This window comes from Trichosurus vulpecula, chromosome 3 (assembly GCF_011100635.1).
Source record: "Trichosurus vulpecula isolate mTriVul1 chromosome 3, mTriVul1.pri, whole genome shotgun sequence".
Classification (NCBI taxonomy): Eukaryota; Metazoa; Chordata; class Mammalia; order Diprotodontia; family Phalangeridae; genus Trichosurus; species Trichosurus vulpecula.
The window spans coordinates 404,996,344-405,011,098 of NC_050575.1; the positions used below are offsets into that span (position 1 = coordinate 404,996,344).

Consider the following 14,755-nt stretch of genomic DNA (forward strand, 5'->3'; position numbering starts at 1 on the left):
CCTTAGTGATTCATGTCTGCATGTCTTTCACATTCATTCATTTATTCTTTTTGCTTCTCTTCTCCCCAAACCTTCAAAACCTCTATCCATCCCACTTTACTGAGAAAACAAAGGAAAATGTGACTCTTCTCCTAGTCAAAGCCAGCCCCTCCATCTGGGCCTGAGGAAGTTGCCCTGTGGATCATCTCTCTCTTTCTCTGCTACCTATAAAGATTCTTAGGTACCCCCTTCCTTACAAATGAAACAGAACACCCATGTAGCCTGTCAATTCCCTCAGAATCCTAGGAAGAATCGTTTCCTCTCTCTGCTTCTTTACCACCCACTTGTAAGTTCTGCTCCTAGCACTTGGCTAAAATGGTTCTAAGGTCAGCAGCCTCTTTGACTCTTATGCTTTCCTGACCTCTGTCACTTGGATATTGCTGAGCTCTTGCCTCCTCTCCACTCCTCCTCTTCTCTGAATTCCCGCCTTGGTTGGGAAGCATCATCTGTCTCACTTTGCTTGTTACTATCTCCCATGGGTTCAAGGATCGTTTCTCTTCAGGTGACTCATTGTTTACCGTCTGTCGGATGGAGCTTGTGCTTAGTGTGTCTCGGGCCCCTGAAATTGAGCATGTCCAGTAGAGAGCCTCTCTCTTCCCTAACTCGGCCCAGACTGTTGAGTACTGCCCTTGGCCCGTGGTGCCTGCTCTCTGTGAGATGTTGCCCAAGGCCAGTCCTCTATCTTCTGCCTACACACAGGCCCAGGGGCTATTCTCATGCTGGAGCATGCTTTCTCCCCTTCCTCCTCCCTGAAATTGTCTCCTGCTCTCTTTTCACTTTGCTTCTCTCTTCTGTACATGCTGTTGGCCACCAGTAGAAGGTAAGCTCCCACAGGACAAGGATTGGTCATTTTCCGTGGGTACTTAGTAAATTGAGTGAATTGAGCTGCCCTCGACCTAATCAAGCATGACTTCTGACGCTCTGGTTTCCCTTCTCCCAGTCCTCCCTTTCACTTATTCCTGGAAATATCTGCCAGAGATAACCTTCGACCAGACTCATTTCTTGTGGGTATCATTCCTGTTCACAAACCTGCCGTGGCTCACCAGTGCCTCCGGCAGTGCGGTCAGACTCAGACAGAAAGGGGCCACCAGCCTGTGCAGAAAAAAGGCAATGTTATCTATATTATGTTGTATTTTTATTGGTTTTGTTAAGTATTTCCCAGTTCCATTTTAATCTGGTTTGGGAGTCTTGTGGGCCATATGGACTTTTGGACACCTGTGGCCTACAGGGTAGATAGTAAAAACAGTACCCCTCCAGCATTCACAGCACCGAACAGCATCCGCTGACATAAACACATTTTCTACCCCTTGAACTCATTTGAAACCTTACATTCTCATTGTTTGCTACGTTAGATATAGTTACGTGCTAATTGAGTAGGCATTGAATAAATCACATCAGAACCTTTGGGAATGGTAACATTTGTCTTTTACGCTTCATTCAAGGTTCTGCAGAGTAGAGGTGACTATCCCACAGTGTGACTATCACACTGTTAATGTAATGGGCGACCACTTCTAGGTGATCTGCAGATCTCCTTTTGCTTGTTTTCCACTTTCTTCTTTGATAATTTTATTTCTTTGCTAGCATCCTACTTGAAATCTGATTGTAAAAATCTAACAACTTTCCCTGAAAAATTATATGATTATGTCATTTTGTCATTTGATTTTATGTGAACTCCTTTGAACAATGGTTAAGATGCATAAAATAAAATGTAAAAGATCGCAAAGTAAACCAGTTATATAGAAACCATTATTGAAATATTTTTTAAAAACAAATTCTCAGTCAGTATCTAAGCTGCCAAAGAACTATAAACAGTTTATAGTTTGAAGGTTAGGAAACACTAAGAGATTGGAATGTGTTATAAAGAAGGGAGGCAGAAATGTGGACCAAGGTGGTGAACAATCTTGATATAACTGCTTTCAAGTATTTGATCCTGTGCTTAAATACTCATAAAAGGCTATGAACTTGCAAATTTTATTGTCTTTCCCCATAGGTTACAATTTAATAAACATGGTGTGTTGCGAGTAGAAGGCTTCTTGACTCCAAACAAGTATGATATGGAAGCCATTGGCCTGTGGTTGCCTTTGGCCAAAAATGTGGTGGGTACTGATTTGGATACTGCAAAATATATCCTCGCCAACATTGGAGACCACTTCTGTCAAATGGTGATATCCGAAAAGGAGGCGATGTCAACCATTGAGCCACACAGTAAGAGCATCTTTTAGGAAGTGGGGCATTTTGAGATGCCTCGAGCCCTCATTTTCACTATTTACTTTTTAATTACAATTTATCAGAGTTGTAAGGAGAAAATGTTTTTTTCATTGTATTTTCATTGCACCTTTTGCCCTGTGAGGTTCCAATGACTTACCAGCCAGCCGCATGTAGTTGCTTTGTTAGATACCAGCAAAAGACAGTAGTTTTGTTTTCCTGAGGAAAGGTTCTATTACTTAAAGAACAGAGGGCTGGGCAGAGTTCGAAATCTGAATAAGAATGCCATTTCTGCATCCCAAGAGCTTTGTGGATTCGGGCAAATCCCTGTCCCTGGCCTTTAGTTCCTGTTTCTGAAATGGGAACAAAGGGTGTCCTGCTCATCTCTTTTTGGGTTTACCGTAAAGATCAAGTGCATCCTGTATGTGAGAGTGTTTTATAAAATGGACAGCATTAGACCAGTATAAGTAGCTGATTTTATTCCTCAAATGCCCCAAAAGTAACAGGGAGAATATTTTTAATTTGGGGCAGCCAATGTCTGGTTTCTCTGGCTGCACAGAGATTCAGGCTGGGGCACGAACCCTCAGATTCCGATTTCAAGGGAAAGTCTTTTTTAAAAAATTATTTCTTTCTTTTTCACTTTGCTGTTTTTGATCCACATGGCTTTTATGAGTGGGAGTAGTAATATCAGATGAATAGGAAGGCTGACTCTAGAACTGCATGAGACGATTAGGGAGATTGAACTCATCGGAAAACCCAACAAGAATAGAAATAGCAGGCTGAGGCAAGCTCTCTGTTGTGGAGAACCTGAAGGAAGCAGCCTTGGATAGCTTGCTTTTATTAAATTAGTAGACCAAAATTGGACAGGAAGAATGGAAATAGCCTGACACATCAAGTGATGATTTTCAGTCATTTCGGTTGTGTTCAACTCTATGTGACCCCAATTGTCTTGGCAAAGATACTGGAGCGGTTTGTCATTTCAAATCTCCGGCTCATTTGACAGATGAGGACACTGAGGCAAACTGGGGTGACTTGCCTAGGGTTGCACAGCTAGTAAGTGTCTGAGTCTGGATTTGAAGTCATGAAGAGGGGTCTTCTTGACTCTAGGTCCAGCACTCTCTCTGTTGCACCACCCAGGGGCTCCCAACACAGCAAGAGTGTACTAGGATCTAAAAAGATCTTGACAGGCTAGAAGGATGAGCCAAAATCCAAAATGGAGACTAATGGGGTAATAGTAAAGTCCTATACTTGGATTTTTAAAGGAGGAGATATATATATATGTACATATACACACTCAAGGTTTTAGTGGATTCCACGCTCAATAACATGAGTAGTGTAACTTCTTGCACAATGCCTCGCACATTTGTTGTTAGTCATTTTAGTTGGGTCCAACTCTTTGTTACCCCAGATCTAGCATGTAGTAGGAGCTTAATAAATGGCTGACTAGCATGACATGATAATAGTTAGGCTTTATTTGAGGTCTTTGATTAGAATGGGAGCAGCTAGGTAGGATAGTAGATAGAATGCTGACCTTGGAATCAGGAGGACCTGAGTTCAAATGTGACCTCAGACACTTTATAGCTGTGCAACCCTAGACAAGTCACTTAACCTTGTTTGCCTCCATTTTCTCATCTGTTTAATGAACTGGAGAAGGAAATGGCCAACCGCTCCAGTATCTCTGCCAAGAAAACCCCATGTGAAGTCACAGAGAGTCAGACACACTAAATGACAAAACAACAACATTGATCAGAATGAGGTGGTCACAGTACCCCACCCCAGTCAGACATATCAGGAATACTGTGCTCAGCTCTTAGGAAGGACATTGACAGGTGAAGGCACACCCAGAGGAAAGTAAGCTGAAGAGAAGACCATCTCCTTGAGGGAAGGTTCTGTTCTCATTTCCATCCTTCCATCACTGGCACAGCCCTTGGCACCTGAAGTGGAAAAGGGTTTGGTTAGAGGGCAGAACATGGAGCAGAGAGGAAGATTGGCATTGGTATGTGCTCACAAAAAGTCACTGTTGGGTGACAGTGGGATGGACCGCCTGAAGATGGAGCCAGTTTGTCAGCATGAGAGTTCTTAAAATGTTAAATGACATAAGTGGAAAGTAGCAGAACTAGGATCTGAACCAGGGCTACTATCAAACCATGGGATTTTTCACTGCCTTATGCTGGAGATTTTCAGGGAAGATTGGCCATCAGTAATTCACCTTGGTAGAGGGGTTCACATGTATTTTGGATTATATACTCTCTGAGGTCTTGAGGGGCATGAATGGGAGTCACTTTGTGTTTAGCACCTACTGTATTTTGTCATTCGGTGAGCCTTTATTAAGTGCCTTCTATGTGCCAGGCACAGTCCTAAGTACCAAGGATACAAAGAAAGGCACAAACAGCCCTTGCCCTCAAGGTGTTCACAGTCTAACCAGTAAAACAACATGCAGACAACTGTGTGCAAATAGAATGTGAACCCAAGGTCCATTGGAGGTGATCTTAGAGTTAAGGGACCAGCATTTTGAACTTGTTTAGTATGAAACTGTAGGGAAGGTTATAACTTCAAAGAACAGGGATCACATCCTGAAATCCACTGACTTTTAATTGGGCTTTTTTAGCAGCTTGCTTGTTTACTCTCCTTTTTTTTCTTGCATCCTCAGTGTGCCTGCTGTGCCAGGAAATGTTCTTGTTGATGTCATTCTAATGATAAATGTGGAAACCTGCTTCATGTCAGGCAGTTACAGTACTTGTTTGAACGAACATTTCTAGGTGTCCTTTATCTTCCTCTTTTCATTAAGAAAATTACCTTTAGTCCCAACTGGAAATTTAAAGAAGTCTATAATAAGGCCAATACAGCGTCTTACCATGCACCAGTGTGGCTGTCTGGCTGCCTTCCTAGAGCCCTGAAAGTGAAGACGAGGGAGATTATGGTGGTGGAGACAGCCTCAAATAGAAACAGATCCTTGTATGCTGACATAGAAAACCACAAATGAACACTCTGTGTTGTGTTAAATTTTTGTTTATTTTGTTAAACATTTTCTAGTGACATTTGAGTCTAGTTTGTACTTATCGGGGGATTGAGCTGAGATGAAGGACATCCTTATCTCCTCTGGCTGTCCTATAGCTACATACCCTTACCTTGGGTTTTTTAGTAGGGATTCGAATTAATCACAAAATTTTGGAAGATAACCCTGCTCTTGTTTGCTGAGTCACTGTCTATAGCATCGATGATTAGATCACTGAACCTTAACTTAAAATACACGCAAAAGCACGCCCCTGACCCGCTCAATTAGTGTCATAGTTGAAATCCTGAATTTCCACAAGCATTGACAAAGCCACTACTAGGTGGGTACCAGTCACCGGGCACTTGGTTGATTGGAGGCTCGGGCTGAACAGATGGTAAGGGAGAGAAATCCTTGCTCTCATTACACTGTACTTGCAGGCAAGAATGGCCTGGTGGGTTCAAGTCTGTGTGATCCTGAGCTAGTCCCTTGACCTCTCTGTGCCTTAATTTATGAGAGAGTTGGACTTGATGACTTCTAGGATTTCTTTTAGCTCTAAATCTAGGTGTTGATAATCTCATAATATATGATAACATAAAGAAAACTGGATTATGATAAAAGAGTTGACATTAGGTGATGGCTGAGGGTCACTCATGTTCTAAAATTCTAAGATAGTCATAAAATTTTGGTTCTCATTCTGCCTCTGCAGGACTCTGAGCAAGGCACTTTTCCACATCTGTTACTCATTCATTGATTTATTGATTGGCTTGTTTTAGGAGAATTGGGGAATTTCTTGAGTTTTTCCATGAACAAAAGGAAACTGAGACCTAATGAAAAGATAGGGAGTCCCTTTCCCTTCTGCCATAGTTCCCCTCCCTATTTGTTATCTTAATTCTAATATTCTTTTACCTATTCTCAACCAATTTGGGAGTTTCAGAGGGAAGAATACAAGGCATCATTTTGAATTTTGATGAAATCGCCAGCCTAAATGGTATTAGAAAGGCATTAAAAATGTTAAGGTTTAACCTAAATGAGAAAATTAGTATTGCTATCAAATCTGACAATTTACACAGATGTTCTAAGAAAGTCAGTGTCCATTCTGGAAAACAAAAACAAAAAAAACTAGCTTTCTGTCTGGTGGGCTCTCTGAACCTAAGGAAGTCGTTTTCTCCCCTGTCAGGACAAGTTGCTTGGAAGCGTGCTGTTCGAGGCGTTCGAGAAATGTGTGATGTGTGTGACACTACAATCTTTAACTTGCACTGGGTATGCCCTCGCTGTGGGTTTGGGGTGTGTGTGGACTGCTTCAGGATGAAGAAAAAAAATGTCCAGCAAGGTAAGGAAGGGCTTGTTTTTTGAGTCTTATTCCCCTTTCAAACTTTAGAGGCTTCTAATTTTTCATTTCTACCTTCAATGTCTTTTGAGAACATTCACTGTCATTTGAGGAGAGGTTTTGAAATGGTGAACAATTGCAGGTTCAGACATGTTACTAAGTGTTTTTTTCTTGTAGGTAGTACATACAAGACGTTCTCCTGGCTGAAGTGTGTGAAGAGTCAAATCCACGAACCGGAAAACCTCATGCCCACACAGATCATTCCCGGGAAAGGTACTGCAGTGTACTCATTTTGGAAGGCCTGTTAAGGTTAATGAGTCGTTATAGTGGGTAATGATTGGCTTGAGTGGTTTTATTTTGTGATAAATCCATATAGTGCTTTATTGACCTGGCTCCAGTAGAACAAATGAGTTAGTCATGTCTTTGAAACAGACTCTAGGTCAGACATGTTTTGGCGCATCTTAACAGTGTTGGGTGTGTGTTTGTGAGAGTGTGTGTGTGAGAGTGTGTAACATACACGTATGTGTAGGAAGGATTCATTCAGCAAGATTAAAGATAGAAACACCAGCTTTGGCAGCGGAAGCCGCTGTGACATCATTGCTCATCTGCTTGTCTGACTTTCTGTGTAGCTCTGTATGATGTGGGAGATATTGTTCACTCTGTAAGAGCAAAGTGGGGAATAAAGGCGAACTGCCCTTGTTCGAATCGGCAAATCAAGCTCCTCTCAAAGCCAGCCCCGAAGGAGGACACAAGACAGGTACGGCTGCTGTCCCAGGCCTCCCCTCTGCTCACAGACATGTTGTGAAAGGAACTTGGCCAAAGAAGGGTCATGATGTTTCACGTAAAAAAAACTGCTACACACAGGACACAGGAGGGAAACAACCTTTCAAGCCAGAAGATTAGTTTTTCTAAATGTACTGCCTTGCTTTGGAGACTAGTTCTTTTTGAAGTAATGAAGTAAGGCAGTAGTGTGTGAATAAATGAAAAGGCATTTATTAAGCGCTTGCTGAGTACTGTGCTAAACACCAGGCATACAGAAAGCAAAATGTCTTCTGCCATAAAGGAGCTCATACTGAGTTGGGGAAAATAATCCAGAAAGGTCAGCTGCATGGGAGCTAGAAAGAACTGGACTTTGTGATCACCAGAAGGGTCCTTTGGGTATACCACTTGCTAGGATGACAGTCCTGGGGTTCCATTGGGCATAGAGGCAGGTAGATGGCAGTGCCTGGAAGGCTCTCAAACTGAAAAGAATAACATGGGTGACCAACCTCATCTAGGCGCTATTGAGCCCTCAGGAAGTCTAAATGTGTTCTGGAATTGGTGCTACCTACCCCCCCACCCCTGTCCCCGTGGCAGTGGCTCTTCCCACTGACTGTTCTGTCCTGAATGGGTTCTAGGACAGGTGGGGAAAGGGGGTGCCCCTGTGGGTGTGGGTTTTCCCACCATCTGGCTGTCTGCTATTCCTAGTTGATTTCAAAATAGTTCTGAGTTATTTGGGCAACTACTTGTTAGTTTTTGTGTGTGCTCCGGTGTGGATTAGGTGCTGTATTCCTAGCACTTATTACGGTGCCTTGCACATAGTAGGTGTTGAATGAATACTGTAGGGCTCTCTGTGCTTGCCTCTGTATTATTTAACGTTTTTATGAATGGCATGTTCATTACATTTTCAGACAACACTAATTAACACACATTTTAGCCAGAGTCAAGCCACAAAAGGCTCTTGGCAGACTGGAACATGGGGCCACATTGAGTAAGATGACACTAACAAGAGTAAATGTTATGCCTTTGCCTCCAAAAATCAGCCTCACCTGTGTGGCGGGGGCAAGGTGGCTAAACAACAGGCCCTCTCCAAAAGCTGGTGTCCTAGAACCTTTGTGGAAATCAATAGCATGACATGGGAGCCAAAAAAACTTGCTAGAGGGAGGGAGGCTAGCTTATGTTGAGAGGCAGTTTAATGTGTGTGTTTAGGGATGTGATAACTGTGATGTACTGTACTGTGTGAGACCACATCAGGAAGAGGGTGGTCAGTTCTAGGTCCTCCCTGGCAGAACTGTCCAGAGAAGGCATCAAGGGTGGGGTCCCGTATTAGGAATATTTAGCCTGGGCATCATTTTAATAAAGCCTATCACTTATGGAGCACTTGAACATTTGAAAGGTGCTTTCAAATATACCTTTGAGGCAGGTGCCACAGCTGAGGAGACAGAAGCCCAGGGAGGTTGCCACTTGTTTATAGTTTGCCAGCTGTGTTCAGTGTCAGATGCTGTATGAACCCAAGGCTTCTCCACACCTTGCCCAGTCCTGTCAGGTGAGGCACCTTCATAGGGCAGAGTTAGGAGGAATGAGTGGGAATTGCTTGCATAGATCTAGGTTTGATGTGAAGGAAAGCTTGATGACAATTCGCACTGTGCAAAAGGGCAGCATGCTTTTTCAGCAGATGATGGCGGGTTTCTTCAATTTAGAGCTCTCACAGCAAAGGCTGGGTCATCACTGTTTGGGAATGCGGTCCTGAGGTCCCTTCAGGTCTGCAATTCTGATGTTTACATTTCCTTTCTCACCATCTCTTCCCACGCTCCTTGGTTTTTCCTCACCCTCCTGACTTTATTTTGCCTCTAAATTATGGTAGTATAGGCAGTTATCAATTTTACAGACTGAACCAGACATTTGTCTATATGGCAGCTGTTTGCTATAGAAACAGGGCTTTAAAATGTAAATAGTGGGGGTGGAGGGAGCATTTTTACGGAGAGTGGAATTTACAGCACTATTTGATTAAATTAAAGATTTGGTTTGAAGTCCTATTTTTCCCCCATATTGATATTTTCTTGGAAGCTGAAATTAATTCCTCACTGCTTTTTGCTTATAATGTTAATGCTACATAGGTTTGCTCACTTTCCTCACATTAGCCAGCAACCACTGTAGGATAGCTTGTTGGATTAGTTTAAGGAGGTAGGGAGAAGAAAAACCTTATTTTTAAAGTTATTTTCAATTAATTTTTATATTTTTTTCTTAACAGAATTCTTTAGCTGGAGAAAAGCTTAATCTAGGAACAGCTCTCCAGCGAAATAACTGTGTGTTAGACTCAGCAAATGGGAGCTGCGACCCTGCTGCAAAGCCAAGCTGTGGCACCAAGCCTCTCTGTCCAGTTAGTTCTTCGCCTTTAAACTGGCTAGCTGACTTAACCAGTGGAAATGTTAACAAAGAAAATAAGGGTGAGTAGAATCCTATCTTCTCGGACTTGGAAAAGATGAGAAAATAACAGCGAGCTGAGACCTGGGTTCATGGTAAATTTAGTGTGTGGATTTATTGGCCAAGCACGCGACTACCCGGAGTACATACTCAAAGTACACTCTAATCAGGCAGTCCTGAACTGAGGGACTGCAATGCTCATAAAGGCAAAAACCACAATTACACAATTAGGGTTGCTAGCAGAAGCAATGATGTACAGAAGTAAAGATCAGCCATTGGTTGAATTCATCAGCTCAGAGCTAGTTTGGAAATATGGTGAGATTCAGGGGTGCAACCATCCTGTGATACAGGGTGGTCAGTTTCCTAGAATGGGTGGCCCTCTTAGGTCGTAATCAGCTTCCTATAACTGGGTGGAGGGTTCAGGGTGGAATTTCCCAGAAAGTAACCTCTACTTGATCAGCTGTGGTCTGGGTGGAGGGACCTAGCTTGGTCAGCAGAATAGTTGCACCATAACCCAGGGTGTGGGGCCACCTGGCAACTGGGGGGCTCCTCCCCAAAATAAACCCATACCTTACCCTAGCAACTGATCCTTGCACATAATGCTGATGTAGAGAATATACAGAATGCTGAATCATGAGGAGGGGCCGGGTCAGGGGAGTAGCCTTGGGCAATGCCCAGAATTATGCCTTAAGCAGTTTCAAGCCATTTCAGGGTGTAGGGCAGACAAAGACAAGAATATAAAGGGGATTAATGGTGGGCTTCAGTTTAGGTGTAACACCTTATTCTGCTGATAAATTTTGAAGTCCAGCAGACCAAGTACTTTGTGCCAGGCTCCTGTTTGTTTCATGCTGAACGTGTCCGTGGACAGTTCAGGCTGTTTTTGCCAGGTACCTGGAAATCTCTGTTGAAGGCTGAATAGACTTGTTGGAAGGGAAGTAGTTGTTTTCTGTGGAAGGGGGCACCGACTAATCCTCTTCTTGGTGGAGGCCCCTGGGGAAAACTACAGAGGTGGTGAAGTTGGCTGCAGGCCAGACAGATTTTTTCCCCTTCTTTCCACCTTTACTTATGCAAATCTCTCTAATTAACATTATGCTAATTGTCCTAAAATCTGTGGGGTGATTCTTGGTATTTTTTTTAAATTTGGTTTAAATCCTTGAGCTTTTATTTTACTAACCTCAAGTAAAATAGTTGAGGTTATTTTACTTTACCCTAGTATCTCTTTACCTCCCTGTTTAAAACATTAATTTAATATATTACGGTTAACTTTGTTTCCCTCCTTTGTTTAATCTGGAATAACTCCAGCCCTTCAGCCCTGTAAGCTATTCTCTGAGGGGCCTCAAAGTGTTACAGCTCTGATTTGGGAGCACAGGTGCAGCTGCTACTCAGCAATTTACACAATAGAGATTGGACTTTTCTACACACACGTTAGCTCACTGTGGTAAGTGAAGTCTCCAGGCACCGCTGTAAGGGGATTGGGCATGGAGTCAGAGCCTCACTCTCCTCCTTAGCTCTTCCCCTCCTTTCCCAACCCTACAGAAGGGAAAGACCATGAGCAATTGGACTATGAATTCACAGTGCTTGCCCAGTGTCTGGAGATATGGGAGAAATTATTTTTTGAGGAGGAAAAAAATTACTAAGGTACATTACCAGTTTGAGAATCTGAACTCTTTATTCTGTCATTCTGGTTTTTCCTCTGCTTTTGAGAAACAGAAATTAGTTTCAAAAGTGTGGGGGAAGATTTTTGGTTTTGGTTTTTAAAATGTATTTTGTTTGGGGCAGGGTTTTTATTTTGAGTATACTCAGCACTTTTTATTTCAGTCTCTTAAGGCTTTACATTACAAATTCTATTATTAGGAGATTGGTATGACTTTTTTATAGTTTACTCTCTAATTTAGGTTTTTCTCTTTGTTTTTAGAGAAACCACTCACAATGCCAACTTTAAAAAATGAAAACAAACCTCTCCAGTCTTTGCCCACCTTGACTAAACTTCCTACTGTTCTGCACACCTTTAACAGCACAATATTAACACCTGTCAGCAACAACAGCTCCGGTTTTCTCCGGAATCTGCTGAACTCTTCTGGAGGGAAGGTATGCCTAAGTTGGAGTCATAGCAGGAAGAAGTAAAACTCCAGAGCATGTAACAATGGCTATTGGCTGATTCTTACAGCTTCTACTGCGAGATCCTGAGCAAGGCAGATAGTCCATCCTCTGAACTGGTCTTATCATTTGAATTTGTATTATATGTTTCCATTGGACTAGAACCAATTATGACATTTTACATCATAAACTCGAATAACATGGATTTTAATACATGCAACTGCTTCCAGAAATTTGATGTTCACACTAGCTGTATACCTTTAGAGTGTGCAGCTGATGATACTAAGAGAGTCCCAGGTAATGGTTGGCCTTTGCAGACTAGTCTGTAGTTATCCCTTCCACATTGTCCTCGTGGAAAATCTTCATCAATTTTTTTTGGCCCTCCCTTTGTACTAGAGAAAAGACGTCTTCCGGGTTCACAGATTTCCATCTCTATTTTCTTGATTTTATTTAATACTAAGCATATATTTTATGCATTTCCTGAGTTTCTAAACTTTTTCTGTGTCATCTGCTGGCCTTTGTGTGTTATCTGCAGCTTTCACAAAACTCAAATTCCCATTTAGTTTCTTATGCTAACCTGCAGTATATCAGAACTGCGATGGGGAAAGTTGTGATGTGGAAGAGATAACTATAGTTATCTGGGCAGTGGCATCACAGTGAAATATATCTCCTCCTGTGACAGCTTTTCCCTCCCTCTGGGTCCTTATCGCTCTTTCCTAACCTTGTCCTCTAGCTTTTGATCTTAATGTCCATGCTAGACAGGTGCACTTGACTTAGAATACACCAGGCCTTTTTGGAGGCAGAGGGCTACGTATTTTTAATGCCCTTTTTTTTTTCTTGTAAGTTTAGACTGAAAGTGGCCTCAAGAACACACCAAAAATCTTGGATGACATCTTTGCTTCGTTGGTTCAAAATAAGACTTCAAGTGACATCCCTAAGAAACCTCAGGGATTGGTTATTAAGCCCAGCATTTTGGGATTTGATACTCCTCACTACTGGCTGTGTGACAACCGCTTGCTGTGTCTACAGGATCCTAACCACAAGAATAACTGGAATGTCTTCAGGGAGTGTTGGAAGCAGGGACAGGTAGGGAGACCTTCAGTCTCTTGCTTGACTGAATCCTCATCCCTGGAGCTATCCCTTAATAGCCCTGTTTCTCCTAAGAGGAGATCTTTGGTACCATTGATTTTTATATTACATGAAATATGTACAATTGATTGTAGGAGCATTCGTTTCTCTTTTTGTGTTAAGTGCTGGGATTTAGACTTTCAAGTGAACACTGTTTCCTTAGACTAATAACTTTGGGTGGTTTTATACTTAATCCAGCAAGATCATTTCACTGATGTATAAAGCATCCTTGGAATGCCTGTTTAAGAATTTACTCTTCTTGAGAGCCTTTGGTTGGCACTTTATTTAGAATATCATTAGTGATGACATCTTTTCTCCTAAAGGTTCAGTTTAATTTTAATAAGCAGCCAAAAGTCTTCCTGAGGCTAAGTGATTGGTTGACCAACTCTGTGCAACACCATTTTTAAAGGGTCCTGAGTGAGTTGGAAGTAAAACAGAATTTGACTTTTTATCTCCATTGGCTGACTTTTAAGAGTTGTATGCAAAGGCGGCACTGTTTGGACTATCCACATGTCCACTCTGAAAGAAAATATGGCTCTCATTTAAAATAGAAATTTTGCAGTGCTCAAAAAAGTAAGTTTGAAGACAAAAAACCAATTATTTGCATAGTGTTTACACAGTTGTTTATGCCTCAGTTCCACCTTACGTACATCTCTCTCAGTATCTTCTTCCCTACACCCAGTAGGCTCTCGATGAACGTTTATTGAAATAAATGGGAAAAAAATTTCTATTAAATGGAACTTCTTGTAGTTTTTTTTTCCTATTGATTTATAGAAAACTAAACACACTTAGGTTATTTTGAGGGAACTTACTTTTGAATTTCTGGTCAGAGTTGTAAACACCAAATTAATTGTACATAATAACTGAAGAGAATGCCTTAGAAAACAGGGTGATACATTTGAATTTCAGTAGTCTTCTTATATAAAATTTCTTTTGTGCTGGTTTGGATTAGTTTTTTTGATACAGTTGCATCATAAAAGTAGCTTTCTCATACTTGAAAGCAAATTTCATCATGATTAACTCTTTGTTCCTTTGCTCACGACTGGTAACTCTTGAGAAGATAACAAATAAAATGAATAGGATACGAAGTATTTTGGGGAGAGACTTAGAAGACCAAACATAGAAAGATAGTATCAGGCCAGTAGATGTGCCAGTTTATGGATTCCTATAAAGGAGAGAGAGAGATTCCAGTAGAGAAAAATGTTTGAAGAGAAGTTTATTGAACACCCTTTCTTTTCTCCTCATAGCCCGTGATGGTGTCTGGAGTGCATCACAGACTGAATGCAGAGCTGTGGAAACCTGACTCCTTCCGGAAGGAGTTTGGAGAGCAGGAAGTGGATCTAGTCAACTGTAGAACTAATGAGATCATCACAGGAGCCACAGTGGGAGATTTCTGGGATGGATTTGAAGATATCCCAAGTAGGTACCACAGGGTCTCTCTTGACCTGAAGGGAACTTAAGTCACACAAAAAGCAGCTGCCTTTGTGGCCTTAGATTGGGTGTTTTGTTGTTGTTGTTTCACTTCAACTCTTTGAGACCCCTTTTGGGGCACCTTGCTTGCTCTGCTGCTGTGAGGAGAGGAATTTTCAATACAATTGATGAATTTTAAAAAATAACCATGATTGCATTGTATTGGATTCTGCTTTGATAGTACTTAATTGATGTCAGGATGAAATACAAGTCTAAAGCACTAGCTGAGAAATAGCATCTCATTCAGTTAAAAATACAACATGTGCTTCACTTATTAAATTAGACAGGATTAGTAGCTTAAAGCAAGAAAT

The 14,755-nt window shown here is 41.7% G+C and overlaps 1 protein-coding gene across 1 annotated transcript in view; it reads left to right on the forward strand.

Moving 5' to 3' along the window:
* The window catches only part of KDM3A (lysine demethylase 3A), a 76,904-nt gene that overhangs the window by 46,227 nt on the left and 15,922 nt on the right, over positions 1-14,755 (forward strand). The window contains exons 11-18 of the mRNA XM_036750525.1: positions 2,030-2,244; positions 6,417-6,569; positions 6,744-6,839; positions 7,196-7,323; positions 9,577-9,772; positions 11,665-11,837; positions 12,696-12,932; positions 14,222-14,393. Coding sequence (XP_036606420.1) covers positions 2,030-2,244; positions 6,417-6,569; positions 6,744-6,839; positions 7,196-7,323; positions 9,577-9,772; positions 11,665-11,837; positions 12,696-12,932; positions 14,222-14,393 — 1,370 coding nt within the window. The remainder of the gene's footprint in view (positions 1-2,029; positions 2,245-6,416; positions 6,570-6,743; positions 6,840-7,195; positions 7,324-9,576; positions 9,773-11,664; positions 11,838-12,695; positions 12,933-14,221; positions 14,394-14,755) is intronic.